We start from the raw sequence: 19,981 nt of genomic DNA on the forward strand, positions 1-19,981 counted from the left end.
AATGTATTAATTTTGTGTACAAATTGTCTTCCATTAATGAATGTACATGTGTATTGTGTCCTCAATTAATGAATGTACATGTGTATTGTCCTCAATTAATGAATGTACATGTGTATTGTCCTCAATTAATGAATGTAAATGTTTACTGTAGTGGGATGAGAATAACTCACAAAAAACAAAGACTTGTCGGAACAAGTCAAACAACCAAGAATCTGATTATGATTCTCAATGTTTCATTTTAAACTAATGAAGTTTGTATTTTCTGAAAATTTAACTTTTACACCTTTAATTTTAACATATTTAGTGTACTGCAACCCCAAAGACCATTTCAGACACATTCTGAATGTATTCGCTTATAAATGAGTCGACTTCAAAATGCATAGAATCTGATCACCCGTAGCATAATGCACCTACAGATCAAGGTCTATGTTGTTTCTTCTACTGACTGCTGCTAACAAATATGTACACACTCAGATCTGCCAGTGAATTATCTGGGTCTGTGCAGTTTGTCTTTTAAATGAGTATATATAATAGTCTTTGTGCTTGTTAATTTACCTTCATCAGCCATTCATGAGTTTTAGTAATATATCCTGGTAAAAGGGACAGTAGACAACAATCCAAGATTCTAAAACTACATGTACTTTTGCTATCACTGATGCAACAATGAATTACAATATTTTCTCTGGTGAAGGTAAGTCTGATTAAAATCAGATCTCCACTGTCCTAGGTGAAAATCTGACAGCAACCAACCTTTAGGGGTCACATTCTGGTGACTTATGTTGTTACCACTGATTTTATCAATCAATTTGATGAAGTCTTAAACCTTGGCAGCCTAAGTAGTATGACAGAAGAGGATCAGTGTGTGACAAATGATTTGGTTCACTCTGAAATGTTTGAAAGCTGCATTTCCATTGGCTAATTTAAAGGTCACCAGAACATGACCCCTAAGTGGTCACAGTCAGATCTTCATGTAGGACAGTGGAGATCTGATTTTAATTAGATTGTGGTGATAGTGTATCTTAACAGAATACAGACACAAACTGCTGTACAGGATGAAAGCTGACTAAAACTAAATGAAATGCAATTAAAACTAAATCAAATGCAAAAAATGGCATTTTCAAATAATACCAACTGTATATTTTGATCTGTTTCATTAAACATTTTTTTTCATATGCATACACCAGATTTATCACTAATCTAATCTGCTAAAAGTGCATAATTAAACGTTATCGCAAATCATGAACAAAAATTTAAAGAATGGGGGGAAAAAATTATTTTGATTTCTTCCAGAAATTCAGTCAATCCTACCATATATTAATACAATGATAAAATATGATGTTTGTTTTGCAAACATGGATTCACCTGTATATTGTACAGCATACTGATGTATTCAAAAGTGTCAAAATACAAACAGTATCAAAGATAATCAATCATTCAATACACGTTTTGTGATAAAACATAACTGGCAGTATCCAGCTCAAGTAAAAAATTATACCTTTCTTAAAAAATCAACAACATATATTAAATGGTCAATACAGTATGCAAACAAAACTGCGGGCTAGTGACACCAATTATTCACAATAAAAGGATACATTATATTCAAGCAAAATATATTTGAAAATGAGATGCATTAGACCTAATTACCTCAGCCCAAACGACAATTCATCATTATATTATGACCACCTACATAATAAGAACAATTAGACCATTCCCAAACTACAATAATATTTGGGTTTTCCTGTTTACTATGTAATAAAAAAAATTGTCCTTTGAAATGAGAACACTTACCAATTAAGACCACTTTTCCCTGTCTCATAACTGCTTACAGGAGTGAGGTTGTGATGTACTTTTAAGTTGGTATTATGTTATATAGGTACAGAGTGTTCAAGAACATTTAAGCTCAACCTTCTTGAAGGGTATGTCATGTTTCCAACCTTTTTACCTAAGTTTTTGGTATGCACTGGCTTACACGCTTACAAACTTATTACCAAAGGTTTTTTGGTTTGCAATGTTTTTGGTGTTTTACAGCAGAGCAACAAATGTACATAATTTAGTGCCAGACACAATTCAAGTCAAGTGCCTATTGCCCAAGAGCACAGCACATTAACTCTCCTAAGCAGGATTCAAACCTGCACCCTGGTATCAGGTCAAGAGTCCAGTTTATTGACCACTGACCCAGCATGGCCACACAAAAAAAATGTTGCTCCACATTACAAATATAATGTTATGATCAATACAGGAATCTATAAACTTGTACATGAGTTAGACAAGAAAATGCAACAGAAACGAAACTTTGGTGTCCATTACATAATTGTAGGTATATGGAATATATGACACTTGAAAAAATGTAACAAGTATGCTATAAACAGAACATTATGTTCCCACCCTCAGATTAATATCACTTTATGTAGATAACTGACATTTCTCAGCAGAAACCACTTTTCTTTTTGCAGCGATAGTGACCTTCACTTTTAACCCCGAAATACATAGTGTTCTTCCTTATCCAAATGCATGCCAGAACTGTATATGGTAGACAACTTGAGTTACAATGTCGAAATAAAATGTGTAACAGATGTAAAGATGGATGGATGGATGGAAAGATGGAGGACATCATAACACATAATACATTCTGCCTTATGGTGGGTATATAAAAAAGAACAACTCTGAAGGCTAATAAAGAAAAAATACAAAGAAAATATCATGCAAGACGAATTATTCAAAACTAATAAAAACCATATACAATACCATGTGAGATGAAGTTTTCAAAAGTACTGAAAACCACACAAAGCTGTGAAAAATGCAGAAAATGCAGGTTAAAAAAGGCAGACAAAAAGACATAAAATAGCTAATTAAGAAAGTGAAATCCATAAGTGCATGCAAATACAAGACTAGTTCATATGATAACATATGCCCAATTTCAAACATGGAATACCCAACCTGTTTTAGTGTGATATTCTGGCACATCAGGGTCTATGATGTCCACAGTAAATTATATGTTAAACCAACTACATAGATCCTGATTTGCTGGACCATTTTCGTGTTAACAGGTAGGTACCATATATACTCACTTATAAGTCAAGCTGCAAAACAACAAAGATCCTGATCTGCCATAGCATAATGCACATGCGTTGCAGATCAGGGTCTATCTTGTTTGGTCTACTGATTACTCCTAATGAACTGCACAGACCCAGATCTGCCTGTGCTTTATGCAATGGCAGATCTGGGTATGTGCAGTTTGCTGTTGGACTCGTCTTATAAGCAAGTACATATGGTACACACTATATATGGATAAGTATTGAAACTGCAGTTTAAATAAAGCAAAGCCGCCAAAAGTAGACCCAGTGCAAACCAGGAAAATAACTTCTCATGCTTACCCTCTGTCACCATGACTGGGTTTCCAATAAATTCAATATCCTTGGGAAATCCATTCTCTGAAAACACATGCATTAAACTGAATATACACGCACAGAGAAGTCACCAAAATAAGATTGAAAATGGAATTAAATCCACAGTGCTGAGAATCTGGGCAAAACAAAATGGAGAGATGACATACACACAGTAAAATGACAGTCTAATACTATCCTGGTACAATTCATGCAGGACTGTTAATATTTGTTATGCATCACATACGCTGCCAAATGTCAACATATTCAGTCCAGGTGAAAGCCAAGTCTATACAACCTTGAGTGGCTGTACCACAAAGATACATATCAATATAAAATTTACCAGTGCTTGGGCAATAAGAGGCCTGGGTTTACCTGCAGATTTTCCTGTAGTTTACCTGTTTGTTTTAGCCCCAAGTTCAATTTATAAATCACCTGAGCAATATATAACGAATTTCAAGGTAGAGTAATTATTCTTTAGGCGATTAGTGGGAACTACCTGCCTTTCTTTCTTATCTTGCCTCCTGCCTTGAATAAGTACAATACTATCAAGTAAACTCTTTATATTTTGATTGTGATGTATGCTATGGACTCCAGCTGGTCATTCAAACACAGTAAACTAAGCTAAGTAAACAATACCCATGTATTTGCAAGGCTATGTGTATGTGCCTTGGCGTTTGCATGCGTGAACAGAAGCAACAACAACAACAAAAATTGTACCCCGCATTCATATTGCTAAATCTGATAAAGCTAGAATTATATCATATAGAAAGAACAATGGTAACTACTGCATGTATGAAAATAATAACAGACCCACAAAAATAAGAATGAGAATTCTCTTTGAACTGGCTGGGTATGTAGATATACATCATCACCTTAATGAATGCAGTTAAGTTTTCCCAACTGAATGTACTACTGAATGTCAGGTGCATTTTGAATCGTATCTCTTATTCAACAGATATCATCTATGTAATCATCCTCAACCTACGTAACCATCCTCAACCTATGTAACCATCCTCAACCTACGTAGCCATCCTCAACCTACATAACATCCTCAACCTATGTAACCATCCTCAACCTATGTAGCCATCCTCAACCTACGTAACCATCCTCAACCTATGTAACCATCCTCAACCTACGTAGCCATCCTCAACCTACGTAGCCATCCTCAACCTACGTAACCATCCTCAACCTATGTAACCATCCTCAACCTATGTAACCATCCTCAACCTACGTAATCATCCTCAACCTATGTAACCATCCTCAACCATCGTAACCATCCTCAACCTACGTAAACATCCTCAACCTATGTAATCATCCTCAACTTATGTAACCATCCTCAACCTACGTAATCATCCTCAACCTACATAACCATCCTCAACTTATGTAACCATCCTCAACCTATGCAATCATCCTCAACCTACATAACCATTCTCAACCTATGTAACCATCCTCAACCTATGTAACCATCCTCAACCTACGCAATCATCCTCAACCTGCATAACCATCCTCAACCTATGTAACCATCCTCAACCTACGCAATCATCCTCAACCTGCATAACCATTCTCAACCTATGTAACCATCCTCAACCTATGTAGCCATCCTCAACCTACATAACCATCCTCAACCTATGTAACCATCCTCAACCTATGTAACCATCCTCAACCTACGTAGCCATCCTCAACCTACGTAGCCATCCTCAACCTACGTAACCATCCTCAACCTATGTAACCATCCTCAACCTATGTAACCATCCTCAACCTACGTAATCATCCTCAACCTATGTAACCATCCTCAACCATCGTAACCATCCTCAACCTACGTAAACATCCTCAACCTATGTAATCATCCTCAACTTATGTAACCATCCTCAACCTACGTAATCATCCTCAACCTACATAACCATCCTCAACTTATGTAACCATCCTCAACCTATGCAATCATCCTCAACCTACATAACCATTCTCAACCTATGTAACCATCCTCAACCTATGTAACCATCCTCAACCTACGCAATCATCCTCAACCTGCATAACCATTCTCAACCTATGTAACCATCCTCAACCTGCATAACCATCCTCAACCTATGTAACCATCCTCAACCTACGCAATCATCCTCAACCTACATAACCATTCTCAACCTATGTAATCATCCTCAACCTACGTAATCATCCTCAACCTACATAACCATCCTCAACGTACATAACCATCCTCAACCTACATAACCATCCTCAACCTATCTGATTTTTATGTTTCATCACCTTATAATAATGACCAAAACTAACTATTATCTGACAATAAAGAGAATATACCAACGCTATCAATTTTTATACAAAGCAAAATAATGCATTCTACACTAAAGTGATTTCATTCATATTTATCATATTTGTTCATCTTAACAAGATAAATGTACATTCATCTGGTTTATTGTTATATTGAAACTGACAAGTCTCTTGGAGATTTCCAGCTATATTTCTCTGAATCAAATACTAAATAAATACTGATCTAGAACAACAAATTAACTTTATTTTTAAAAAAACTGGATTATTTCTCTTAGAAAGTGATAAAATTACAACCTGCATGGTAAATTCAACATCCGCTCTTGGTTTTATAGTGTAGAAAAATCAGGTAGTGTCATCAGAATGGTTGCCAGACAAAACTCGACCTGGAGTTGTTAATAAGTGAGAGGTGGCTTATTTTTACCTGTTGATGAACAGCTTAACAGAAGAAGTACATGTCCCATAAAAAGTCAATGACACCCATTAAATGCCCTTACAAAATCAATATATCAACCTAACTGTATTAGCTTCTTTCAACAAACAGAATTGTATTTGTACAAATGGCCACAGTCAATTGTCCAAAACAGTTCAATGTTCTGTACTTAACTTTTAGTGAAGAAAATTTTCAACATAAAAAGAGAAAACTGTATGTATGTATGTATGTATGTATGTATGTGTGCATGCATGCATGTACATTTGTATGTATGTATGTACGTACGTACATATACATACGTACGTACGTACGTACGTACGTACGTACGTATGTATGTATGTATGTATGTATGTATGTATGTATGTATGTATGTATGTATGTATGTATGTAGTGTTCAATGTGTACCTCACCACAACTGTGACTATATGATGCCAACTAGAAGTGAAACTTGAAAAATGTAACAATGTGGAACCACACAAAAACCTTGGGATTTAGTTCTATATACATTATTTACATGCATTACCTACACTATTACACTTATTTTTATTATATTATTATTACAAATATTTTAAGACATGAACCATATTAAACTGAGTATAACATGTTCAACAATGAACAGTAGTGGTAGATCAAGATGAAAACCATTAACTTGGGACAAAATGTTGAAAGGAGAACACAGTTCATCAATCTAGGGTTCAATCCAGGGTTCAATCCTGGGTTCAATCCAGGGTCATGGGACATAGTGCCAGTGGCCCTTTTATATTTTCTAAAAGAAATCAGATCAGACTGTGATGGATGATTATTTTATGTTGCTTTTATAAAAAAAATATGCCTTTGTTTTCTGGTAATTTTTTTCCCTATGTAAATTACAATATTGAATGTTGTTGTTGTTGTTGTTGTTCTAGGGTTTAACACCATTTTTTAACACATGATAGGCTATACATGGTGGCCAGTATAACTGGTGGAGGAAGAACCTTGGAAAACCCAGGGAAGAACCACCAACCCACGAGAAGCTACTGTCAGGCTTTCCCACATATCCACGCTAGCCGAGCCTTGGACTCGAACCCATGCAGACAGAGGTGAGATGGCAGTGATCCGGAACGGTAAGCACTTTAGACCACTCGGCCACTCGGGGCCCCAATACTGAATGTAAATAGAGTGACATCAAAACCTTGTTTTCTTCAACTATGTCATGTCATTGTATTGTAACAACTGCACTTTTCCCACATGCAACAGAAAGAACTATCCAACATTTAATCCCCAACATACTTAGATTTTTATGAATGACTGACTGCATGTTAAAGATGGTCAGGCCCAATGTAGTGAAGATAATCAGGCCTAATGTAGTTAATAGACCTAATGTAGTTAAGATAATCAGGCCTAATGTAGTTAATAGACCTAATGTAGTGAAGATAATCAGGCCTAATGTAGTTAATAGACCTAATGTAGTTAAGATAATCAGGCCTAATGTAGTTAATAGACCTAATGTAGTTAAGATAATCAGGCCTAATGTAGTTAATAGACCTAATATGTGATTAAGATAGTCAGGCCTAATGCAGTCAAGGTAATCAGGTCTAATGTTGTCAAGATAATCAGACCTAATGTAAAGGTAATCAGGCCTAATGTGGTTGAGACAGTCAGGCCTAATGTACTCAAGACAATCAGGCCTAATGTGGTTAAGATTGTCAGGTCCAATGTAGTCAAGTCAAAGGTTCCTTAAATTTTGTACAATAAATTAGATTTACTAAAGGCACTTTACCCATGTGCCAGCCAGTAATTAGTGTGTATGGTCATTATCGCTGTTCTTTTCACTACTAAAAAATCTTCTTGACAGCAACCTGAATCCATTTTAAAAAGCAAAGACCTAACAACATATCAACAATAATCACTGTACATGTATCTATCTATAATGTGATCATTTAAAAATGACCAGTACTATGTTGTACTATCTTTGTCCTATACAAAAATTAGAGATACATTTTTTACTTTGACAACATTCTTTCCATGGTTACTTCAAGACAGGATAACCTTATCACTACTGCTGACTTTAAACCACTCTTAACACCACATCACTGTGCATACGGTGTGACTGGTTATTGTTATCTGTTCTGTTAAATATAAATTTATGGCATAAGGCAATGTAGCCAGTCTACCTAAACCCACAGTCTCAGACAGTTAAATGGTCATCTACATACTGCATATCACAGGTACAAAGCTGAATGCACAACCTGGAGCAAGACAAGTGTATAAACTAATACTGGTACTTATTAAATGAAGTCTGGACTGAAACCTATGTTGAGTTTTGCGGTCTGCTGGAGCATTATGTAATTACAGATCTTACCTGCATGAAATCTACAGCTTGGTGAATGCTACAGTACACCCTGATTATAACATTATCTATAAAAGTACAATTAACAATATGCAGTCATACATGTATATAGGTCAATTTCAATCATACGTAGTACACAACAACCTATTTTACCCAATGCAAGCTGATCAAATCAATGTAAGAACAAGACAATTGAACACCAACTACTGCAGACTAGTGAGCATGATTTTAATGCTGTTTTGATGGGACATAATTTCATGTATACCTGAGTCTTTGAGCTATTAAAATAACCAATATGACATGCCAGTAGATTGAAGTAATTCAAAAGACTGGGTCACCTGTACTAATTCGATTTCCATCACTATGCAATGGAAGGTCAAACCAGGGTCAAGATTAAAGAACATGGAAGTGGACATGAATGCAAACTGCTAACCGACTTTCTCAATGACACACTGAAGTAGCAGACCAGTCTGGCTGGTGGTGGGGGTGTATCGAACACACAACCTCCTTAAGGCTTATCCAACTAAGCTAATACGGCTCCCCAGCATCATTTAAAAATTGATAGACCCTAATGTCATTTCTTTCTGTCATATTTTGGCCAATCCTGTTAAGCAGTTTTCATGAAAAAGTGAAAAAACAATTCTGCACAGTACTGAATATCGCCAAAACATGAAGTTTTCCAGGAGCAGATATTGGAAGCGACCATAATTTATTAATGACAATGTTTCGCCTCCACCTGAAAATGATCAAAAAGCCTAACCAACCAAGAAGGAGATTTGACCTTGAAAAAAATGAAAGATCCAAAAGTCACAAAAGCCTTCCAAGCAATGATAGGTGGTGAATTTGCACCTTTGATAACCCTGGACAGCTAAGAGCCCAACCTAGAGTCCTTAATAACCACGTTCAACACAGCTGTGACTAGCACAGCTAGTGAGATCATTGGCAGATATTGTCAAAAAAAGAAAGCTTGGGTCACAACAGATGTCCTTGAACTATGTGACAAAAGAAGAGAACTGAAAAAGGGAAAAAGAGATGATGAAGAAGCTAGAAAATACAGAGAGATAAACAACATGATCAGGAAAAGCATGAAAAAGACAAAGGAATCCTGGATAGAAAGACAATGCTTAAAATCAAAGACTAAATCCTCAAGCAGAATTATTGCTGAAGAGCAGGAAGGCTTCCAGACAGAGAGGAGCACCACAGAACAAATCTTCAATCTCAGACTCCTTTGTGAGAAATACCTTCAGCATCAGCAGAATCTATACCATGTCTTTATAGATTTCAAAAAGGCCTTTGATAGGGTATGCCATATGGCCTTATGGGCAACTATGAGAAAGTACACCAACATTTAAAACCTGGTGCAGGTTGTTGAGCACCTCAATGACAAAGCCACCAGTGCTGTCCTCATCAATGGCAGTAGAAGAGATTGGTTTTGAACAAAAGTTAGAGTCAGACAAGGATGTATACTGTCACCTACACTATTCAACATTTTCCTGGAAAGGATCATGGAGGATGCCTTGCATGACCAAAAGGGCACTGTCAGCACTGGAGGAAGAACAATCACCAACCTTCGCTTTGCCGATGATATTGATGGTTTAGTAGATAAAAAAGAACTGGCTGACTTGGTTGAGCACCTTGACACAACCTCCACAGCATATGGTATGGAGATTAGTGCAAACAAAAACTTCTATAGACAAACAACACCAGTGACATCAGTGCAGAAATAAAGGTCAGTGAACAGAAGCTGGAAAGTGTCACAAGCTTCAAGTACTTGGGATTAATCATTACAGATGAGGACTCCAAACCAGAACTACTTTGCAGGATTGCCGAGACACCAGCAGCAATAACAAGGTTCAGACCAATATGGAAAGATACCAACAGTGCTTTTGGTTCCAAAATAAGGCTGATGCACTCAATTGTCAGATCCATCTTTCTGTATGCTTGTGAAACATAGGCGCTCACATCAGATCAAGAAAGAATGATTCAAACATTCGAATTGAGATACTACCGTAAGATCTTGGGCATCTCATACATTGACCATGTAACCAATGAAGAAGTCCACAACAGGATCTAACAAGCCATCGAATCCTATGAAGACCTCTTGATCACTGTAAAAAAGTGCAAACTGAAGTGGTACAGTCATGTCTCAAGATCATCTGGACTGGCAAAAACAATCTTGCAAGGCACAGTGCGATGGTGCAGAAGAAGAGGCAGACAGAAAAAGAGGTGGGAAGACAACAATAAAGAGTGGACAGGCATGGGATTTTGGAGATTTTCAAAGGGCAGAAGAGAACAGGGAAATATGGCAAGAATTGTTGTGAAGTCAACTGTGGTGCCCCAGCGACCTTAAGGGTTAAGGGATTGACGATGACGATGACAATGAACTTAAATCTTTTTCTATTTTTAGTAACAGCAGCATATTTCATGGTAGATTGGCTGCATTTGAAAGACATTCATGCCAGGATGTTTTTTGTCACAATTGGTCCAATTCTGTAAAGCAGTTTTTGAGCCAAAGTAACTTAAAGATTTGTATAATTTTAGTAACTTTTACCATACTGGATGTCAAATCAGCATTGTTTGAACAGATTCAAAAAGCATCAAGCCAGGATCCTTTCTTTTATAATTGGCAAAATTCTGTCAAGTGACTTTTGAGAAAAGTTGTAAATAACAATTATAAATGAATGACCATTGACACACAAAGGACAAAGGACTATATCATAAGTTCACATTGCTTGAGAGTCAGTTAACAAATGTCATTTCCGACATCATGTAAAAAGTCAAGTCATAATCTCAGTAATGTGAACAATTCAAGGAATGGAATCAAACTTATCTGTTTCATTGTAAATAATCCAAAAGGGGGCATGGTGTTTATTGTAACTCCCACCCCAAGGCTGATATCTGCAAAATCACGTCAATATATTCAGTAATGTGTACTAAAGCCGTTTGTAAGCCAGGTAATTTCATTTTACATAATGTGTACTCATATCCAATATATTGCAGTATATTAAAATTCATGAACTGGTGAGGAGGAGGAGGAGGAGAAGAAGAAGGAGGAGGATAATAATAGTTTAGATTGAGATAATCCTAACACAAGAAACAACTGCAATGAAATTGGCAATAACAGTAATGAAAATTGGATATCTATTATCATGTTACATTTCAAAAATCCAGTTTGGACAGAAGATTTAGCAACAATGAAATTAAAAATCATGAAAGTCCTTACACAATATTTATCAAACACAAAACCAGAATAGATTCTTAACACCAAAATGTCAATCACCAAGATAAAAAAGATAATACTTGTACATGAAACTGTTAGTACAATTACCATTATAACTTTAAAACCTAAATATGACTTAGTTTTACATCATTAGTAACAGCTTTTTGTTAAATACAAGGCATGCTTAGATGAGTCAGCAATTACAGTTAAGATAGTTTCAATTACTTAACAGTTTTGAAAATGGCACAGGTAGCGATTTTTTTATGTGCAAGATACCTACAGCTTTAAAAGCTTCACAGCCAATGCATCAAAAGCAAGATTCCAAAGAAAGATTCTCAATACATAATTCAGGCAGCATTTTCTAATAAAATCAAAAATTGATGTGGAGCTACAGCATTTCCAGGAAAGAACTATGATAAAAAGCTGTATATTAGTAAGTTATTTCTATTAAGAAAGATTCACTATGTTTTGATCTATGTCTACCAGACTGGTGCTGTAAATTATAGTATGTAAATGCTTACCTCTTTTGATATATCCTACATCATTTTCATCATCTACAGTCAGAAAGGTATCTTATTATTCCCTAATTATAACTACATGTGTGTGTGTGTGTGTGTGTGTGTGTGCACGCGTGCGCGTGCATGGGTGCATGCAGTTGCATGTGTATGTGTCATGAGAATATACTATTGCTCTCCCTCAGTATACACATTGGGTCCTAATATTAGTGCTGACCAGGCTTTTACACAACTGCCCCACAACACATGAGCTTAAAAACAGGATATATTGGATTTGTGTCTATATAAGTGTTGGAGAGTGGGTGAAGGGAGATAGAAGAGTGGGGGAGAGACACCTGTAAGGAAAAATCTAATCCAACATTGATGCTTTTAACAAAAAATTCTTATTGTAAGCGTGGGCTTAAACTTGACAAGAAATTACATTTTTAAAGAATGAAGAAATCCTACTAAAAATGGTGTATATTGCATCATGATGATTATCGCATCTAGTATGCTTAAATGTTCATTCATCATCTAATTCTCACAGCTAAATGCATTTTTGGAGTCAATATTCTTTTCTAAAACATCCTTTCCATGCATCAACAATTGTGTTTAAACCCTGAAGGACTCGATTACCATATATTCCCTACATGTATTGTGCCAAATGTAGGGGTAAATGCAAAAACTATAAGGATTTTATTTCCTGGAGTTAAAGGTAGATATTGTTTGTTCTAAAGTGAAATAGATTAACATTAAACACTTACAACCAATCAAAACTGAATATAGCATTTCACTGTGTGACATACAGAAGCGGATGCCTGTTTTCTATGTGACATAATAAAGTGGATGCCTGTTTTCTGTGTGACATGATAAAGTGGATGCCTGTTTTCTGTGTGACATAATAAAGCGGATGCCTGTTTTCTGTGGCCAAGCAGAAAATACATGTACCTAATAAACTGGACAAACCTTTAATAACAGAAGTAATTAACGATCATTAAGGTACATAAATCATAAATGAAGAAATAGTGGAGAGTGTAGCTTTTCCATCCATATAGGTTTTGTTCCACTGAAAGCACTATTGCTATTAGAAAATACCCCAGGAGTTCCAAATTAGTGTGAAGTCAAAATTCATTGGGGAGGGAGAGTGGAAGACAACTGCTTTCAATTTTAGATATCATTATGGACTGAGAAATGCACTTGTACTGAGTAGTGGCTGAGTAAAAAATAATGGCTAATTAAAACAAACTGAAGTGTTGGCAATCTTCAACTTGAAGACAGTGATTATGTAGATGGATATTGGAAATAATGTATATGTATGTTAATTTAAATGTTTTAATGGAATCCATAGTTTGGCAGAATTATATACAGAAATGTGCTATAATGAAGAGTGCTTTAACAAAGGACATTCTATGTGCATATATAGATATAGATACATACATGTCTCTCTGTCTCTCTCTCTCTCTCTATATATATATATATGCACACACATTATTTTAACTTATTCTCTGTCTTGAAAGATATTTTATTTACAATATTGGAAGTTCACATAATTCTTTTTGATAATTGCTTGACAGGTTAAGACAAGTTAAAAACATTTCTCAACTTTATAAAACACGATCTCCTGCATTTCTTTTGGAAGTGTATTTACATATACCGCTGTGAAACTTGAACTCAATAAACCAAGAATGCAAATACAAAAACTATACTTCAAAACCACAGCAATTAAAAAAAATGGAGGCACACACTTATAATTCAAAGAAGGTTCTGTTTCACTCATTCATATTTATAAAAATGATAAAAAGTCATGATGCTAAAATCATGACAAGTTACAAAAGGTAAACAGCAATGGATTCCAAATGACATACGCAACTCACTCCAAACAACAAATTAGGCAAATGCATAATATACACTCTCAGAAAGAAGCCGTCATCAAGATACATTTACCGTAGAGGCCATAAAGTGACCATTGATACAAGTAAAGTCCAACTGCAAACAACACAGACCCTGATATGCCATTGTATAATGCACTGGCAGATCGAGGTCTATGTTTGTTATGCTGATTACTAATTTTAAAAGGCTAAGATATGCTGGCACAATATGCAATAGCAGATCTGGGTCTGTGCAGTCTGCAGTTGGAATCCACTTATAAGTGAGTATATATGGTAGGTTCAATTCTCATAACCTGGATTTATTTAAAGAGTTAAATTAAAATAAAGAACAAAAATAATTTTTTCCTCACAGGTACATTCATTACTGCCATCAAATGCTTTTGCATCTGACCAATTTGTTTAATATTTGATGACTCTTCAACACATGAAAGGTTATATCATAACATGGCAATTCAAGTGAAATATCTTGCCAAAGATGGCAGCCTACCTAGCCTTGTCTGGAGGGGATTCAAATCCACACCCTATTTTTCCCAACATAAGTGCAATTTAAACATGTTTACCATATATACTCGCCTTTAAGAAAAGTCAAACTGCAAACAAGATCTTGATCTGCAATAGCATAATGTGCCTGCATATCAGGGTCTATGTTGTTTGTTCTAATGATTGCTCCCAACAAACTGCACGGACCCAGATCTGCCTGCACATTATGCAATGGCAGATCTGAATCTGTGCAGTTTGCAGTTGCATTCAACTTATAAGCGATTATATATGGTATGCATTTATTTTTCAAATATTTCCTAAAAGGTTTCATGCCTGGAGACTTGCAGGATATGACAGTTTAGACAAGATAGCAATCTCTAATGAATGAAGAACACAAAACATCATTTCTGAGAGCATCTGAAAATATATAGGTGTTGGATTGTCTGGTAGGGGAGAGAAAGGGGTGCTCCTTTATCTGAAACAAGTACATGCATAAGTAATGGTATTCTGTTAGGGATTTCTCACATATATATATATGTATGTATATATATATATATGTATGTATGTGTGTATATATATATATATATATATATATATATATATATATATATATATATATATATATATACACACACACACACACACACACACACGAAAACATACCTCTACTCTTCTGCAGAAGAGTTATAAAGGGACTCTGGGTCGGAGGCAGTCTGCTTGGCTCATCTTTGAAACTATACTTGAATGAAGGTCCAAGAGATGAGTCCTCACCACTCACACCATTCACCAGTGGTTGACCAGTCACACCAGTTGGTTGTGAAACAGAAGAAGTGGGTTCCATAATCCTGCCGTCCCCAGCTTTTAATGGGATATATTTGAATGAGCTGGTCGGATGTTCACTGGGCTTGTCTGATGCCCCATCTGGGGCATCACGATCTTGTTTCCACAAGTAACTGTCATCTGCTTTTGTCTCAAATGGTGACAGTTTCTGAAAATATTATGTGAAGCAACAATCCTTACTGACAGACCAAAATCATCGTTATGAATTTTCAGTTAATGAACAGTTTCCAAATCAAAGTAAATAGACTATTACAAAACTTCAAGTTTCTAGCAAAATTATTATCATAATCATATGCATTATCGAAGTTCAGAGTTCAAATATACATGTTAAATGTTATGAAGTTTTGTGTTTGAAGAATTTAAATCTGTTACTCTGATATCATTTATCTAAAGCATAGTTATCTCCCTTGACTTAAAGATAAAATACAGCAAAGCTTTCCTAAACCAGCTATTTAACCCGACTTTATCTGGTTGTCCTGAAACCTATGTATAATGGCCACCAGTATAAAATGATCAAAACAGCATCCAATTTAGGGATTTTTACTAAAAATGACAGGTGAGTTATTTTAATAATCAGCATTCCCTCTTTATAACACTGTTCATTTAAGCTCAATCAAATTTCCTCTCTATAACATTGTCCATTTGGAGCTAAACCAATGTTTCCTCTTTATAATGTTGTAAATGGCAGCTAAAATGTTCCCTCTTTACAATAATGTTCACAGGAACTAAAAGTATACTGTTCTAACACTGTCCATAGGAGCTAAAAATGTTCCCTCTCTACAATACTGTCAGTAGGAGCTAAAATTATTCCCTCTATAAAACACTGTTCACAAAAGTCGAGTGTTCCCTCTTTATAACACTATCAATGGGATCTAAAACAGTTTTACTTCTTTATAATGCTGTCGATGGAGGCCAAAAACATTTGTGAGGGAGCCTGACAGTGAGGGATGTTTCAATGAGGCTGTGTCCTAATACTGCATTACAACTCGAAAATGTATGATATGAAATCATAATATGAATTGTTCAAGAACTAGAGAACATAAAAGCAAAAATCCAGGTAGTACAGTGGTCCCCTTCTGAGAAGGCCACTTATGCAGCAGGAAAGTGGCCTCATTTCATTTCTAATGGGGGCTTGGTCATAGAGATTTTAGCAATAAATACATTATAAACCAAAAATGTCTAAATTTGTTTAGTTTATATTTTCATTTGAAAATCACAACTTACTGAATCAATGAGATGAAACTTATATTACTATAATTTAAGACAATAATGAATATTCACGAACCACATAAAAAATTATTTGAAAACCTAGTCAATAAAATCAGGTTATGAACGTTTGGTTGGTTGTAACTGCCATTCTCTGTCCATTCTATTTTCCAACGACTACAATATGTACAACTGACAATGTCTGGCTTAATCATTCTGACATCCGATTTCTCAGCAGTTATCAAAAGATTCTACCTCTTTTTATTTAGTCAAATTTGCTTTTACCTTTCCTTTGCACTGGCATCAACCACTTGTAAGACAATGGAATTTCAGTTTTCTATCTTCACTGCCCAAGATTTCTGGTACACAATGTAAGCAAGTAAATGTAGGACTTGTGTATTTACCTTCTTTGGTTTTTCTTTCAACTTTGCCTCTGGAGTTACGGGTTTGACTGGCCTATACTCTTTCTTGGAGATAACAGATCCTCCCCCTGGGATCCAGACTGGGGCCAAATCTTTTAAATTTGGAGATTCTCTTCCTGAGCGAATTGATGAAGGTGTTGGTGGTGAATGTTGCATCCCAGGGCTCCAGATCCCTGAAATGTATGAAGTGTACAAGTCTCATCCCTGTAAAATATTCCCCATCCTGTGGTTAACTAGGTACAACCTGACTGGTCATGTAATATTATGTAGTACTCACACCCCACCCCTTGTCAATCCCCAGCTAGCGCTACTGATCTTACTATTATGGACACTGATTATTATTTATTTTAATGTGGCTTGCAAGTGTCAATGAAATGTTATGAAACTATTTCAGTAAAATATAAAAATTCTGAAAGCCTTGGCCAAAAAATAAGAAAACCATGTTTAACAAGAGTTCTGAAATTCCACTGAAATAAGCTAAAAAGATACAAAACCATAATGGCATATCTCCTCACAAATGAATCCACTTACCAACAGGATCATATCTGGAGTGGCCAATAATACTCAAGTCTGCAAATTAGGTTACAGTTACATGGACCTAGTTTTGGTGTGGCTTTAGTCACACTTTATCTACATGCCTATATTCAAGAGCTTAGATGAAACTGGGTCCACATTATTGAGGGTATATTGAATTAATAGCTGAAAATAGAAAATAAGTCGCTCATGCCACAGTGACCTAGTTTTACTATAGGTGAGTTACTAACGTCCAGAGGTATCTACATGCCAATTTTCATGAGTACAAGAGAAATAGTCCAAGATACTGAGGGTGTAATGAACAAAGTCACTCAAGTCCTCAAATCCAGTCCTGTGACCAAGTCTTTATATGGCTGACTTACTCTTCCTGGAATGTAGCCAAATGCTAACTGTAATAAAATTGGGTGAAATAGGGTTTGAGATATTGACATTGTACTGAAATGTTGAGGTGGTAAAAAAAAAATGAACACACAATTGATAGGCACCATACACCACCTTTAACTTCACTGTCAGAGAAATAATAATACTACACAAAAAAATTAACAATGTTTTCAATACACTAAAAAAAGTGTACTTGACTGACTTAACACACTGTAGTGGGTACATGTATTATTGTTGTTGCAACAACTGTGTAATCTCAGCCATGTAATCTCAATTGTGTAATCTCTTTTAATCCTTCAGAAGTTTGAAGAATACTCTTAAGTGACAAAGGTCACATTATACAATAGTTCAAACAGATGAAATTCTCTTTCAACTGTAAGAGATATCTGACCCTGCAAGGTTAAAAGTAAATGTCTGTTTAATATTATACAATGTCAACCTGGAATACAAATAGCTATCAAAGGTAAGCACTGACTTGTGCCAGCCAGCACTCACCTGTAACTTACAAATGATTAAGGAATGAGTAGATTTATTTACCTTTACTATTATTTATTATAAAAATGGTCATGCTATTCTCATTCAATACTATAGACCATCTTGAGGTATATCGTTAAGTTCTCTAAGCCAATGTGTGAATTCTTCAAGAAATCTTGAAGCTCAAATGCACAATGACAATATAATCAGCAACAAGACTGACTATAAAACATGCCTATACAATATAATATATAATATATAATATAATATAATATAATATAATATAATATAATATAATATAATATAATATAATATAATATAATATAATATAATTTAAGCAAAAGGAGCTGTAATCTTGCAGCATTCAAAAGAAAATAAAATCACGGTTCAGCATTAAATTACAGAAAGATGAGCCAGCTTAACTATTTCGGCATACCAAAGTGGTATGACCTAAAATTGATAAAGAAATCAAAACTCCACAGTATACCTACCTATCTCAAATACTTAAAGGGCCTAAAACCAGTTTCATTCAATTATAATTATTTGCAGACAAAATGGTCAGGGCTTGCACATCAAGCCTATGATCAAAGAATTGCTGTAAAAGACACGACTTTTAACTCCCATGTCAAAAGTGTTGGCAAGCATCAGATAATGAGTTGTCTTACAACAAATGCATCAGTATGAACGAAATCTATTAAGGGGTTAAAGATACATAAGCAAATGGAAACTTCTTTCATCAAAACCTGATCACAAATTTTCTATGACTGTCACCTTGTCCCCAAAGACCCCAAGGTCAAAGAAGTAGGCAAATGTGCTAAGTTACTGTACAGAAACTAAATCAGTATAGATGGACAGATGCTTTAACAATGTCATGTCATATCCCACCTTGTGGCAAGCATATATAAAGTATAAAAATGAACAAGTAAAAACAATCAACATTTTCATTTCAAAGAAAAATAATCTTTGTCTAACCTTCATTATGGAAGTAGAAAAGAATATTTACCAAGGAGTTGGTCTGATCTCTCTTTTGTGAAGGAAGAATTTCCAGGCAATTACTGGAATTAGTACATGTTTCCTCAAATGACTCTAATTACCACTTGAACAAACACAAACTACCGGTACCCTCCTTTATGAGAATCCATGTAAATTACACTCCACATGCCAATAACAGAATCACATTGTATTCCTCTCTTTTGTCCCATTTTTATGTAACTGTATTTTATCTAAAGTGTTTTATTTTTAAAAAATGGCAATAAGAATCATATAAACAGAAATACATAAACATATCCTTTGTGTATCACTGGTCTTTATCTGTATACTTCAAAATCCAAATTTTCATTGAATATACGCAGATAATGAAATTGATGACCTTCAGTCCTGTTAAGCAATCATACCTGCTCCTAATAGTTATGAAATTTATATTTTTGAATAAATCCTAGTTTTCTGAATATGCATCCTTTTTTGTGACAGAACTCCTACAATAGATTTGTTGTAAGATTTCTTTTAAACAGCTGACACATCATTTATTTTTTAAATAGCTGACACTTCATATTTTTAAATAGCTGACACATCATTTTTTTAAATAGCTGATACATCATTGACATTCCTTCAGAGGA

General features: G+C 35.3%; 1 protein-coding gene across 18 annotated transcripts in view; it reads right to left on the reverse strand.

Annotated features, from left to right (window-relative positions):
- LOC149802934 (uncharacterized) overlaps positions 1-19,981 on the reverse strand; it is a 389,228-nt gene that overhangs the window by 170,252 nt on the left and 198,995 nt on the right. For 16 of the 18 annotated variants that reach the window (XM_089952442.1, XM_089952439.1, XM_089952435.1 and 13 more), the window contains 3 exons: positions 16,959-17,149; positions 15,172-15,496; positions 3,375-3,431 (listed from right to left, as the gene is read on the reverse strand). In XM_089952442.1, the coding sequence (XP_089808568.1) occupies positions 3,375-3,431; positions 15,172-15,496; positions 16,959-17,149 (573 nt within the window). Of the gene's footprint in view, positions 1-3,374; positions 3,432-12,166; positions 12,200-15,171; positions 15,497-16,958; positions 17,150-19,981 lie in introns of all 18 variants that reach the window. The other 2 variants (XM_089952431.1, XM_089952437.1) reach the window with 2 other exon arrangements.

The sequence above is a fragment of the Sinohyriopsis cumingii genome, chromosome 3 (genome assembly GCF_028554795.1).
Source record: "Sinohyriopsis cumingii isolate HCF-2022 chromosome 3, ASM2855479v2, whole genome shotgun sequence".
Lineage (NCBI taxonomy): Eukaryota > Metazoa > Mollusca > Bivalvia > Unionida > Unionidae > Sinohyriopsis > Sinohyriopsis cumingii.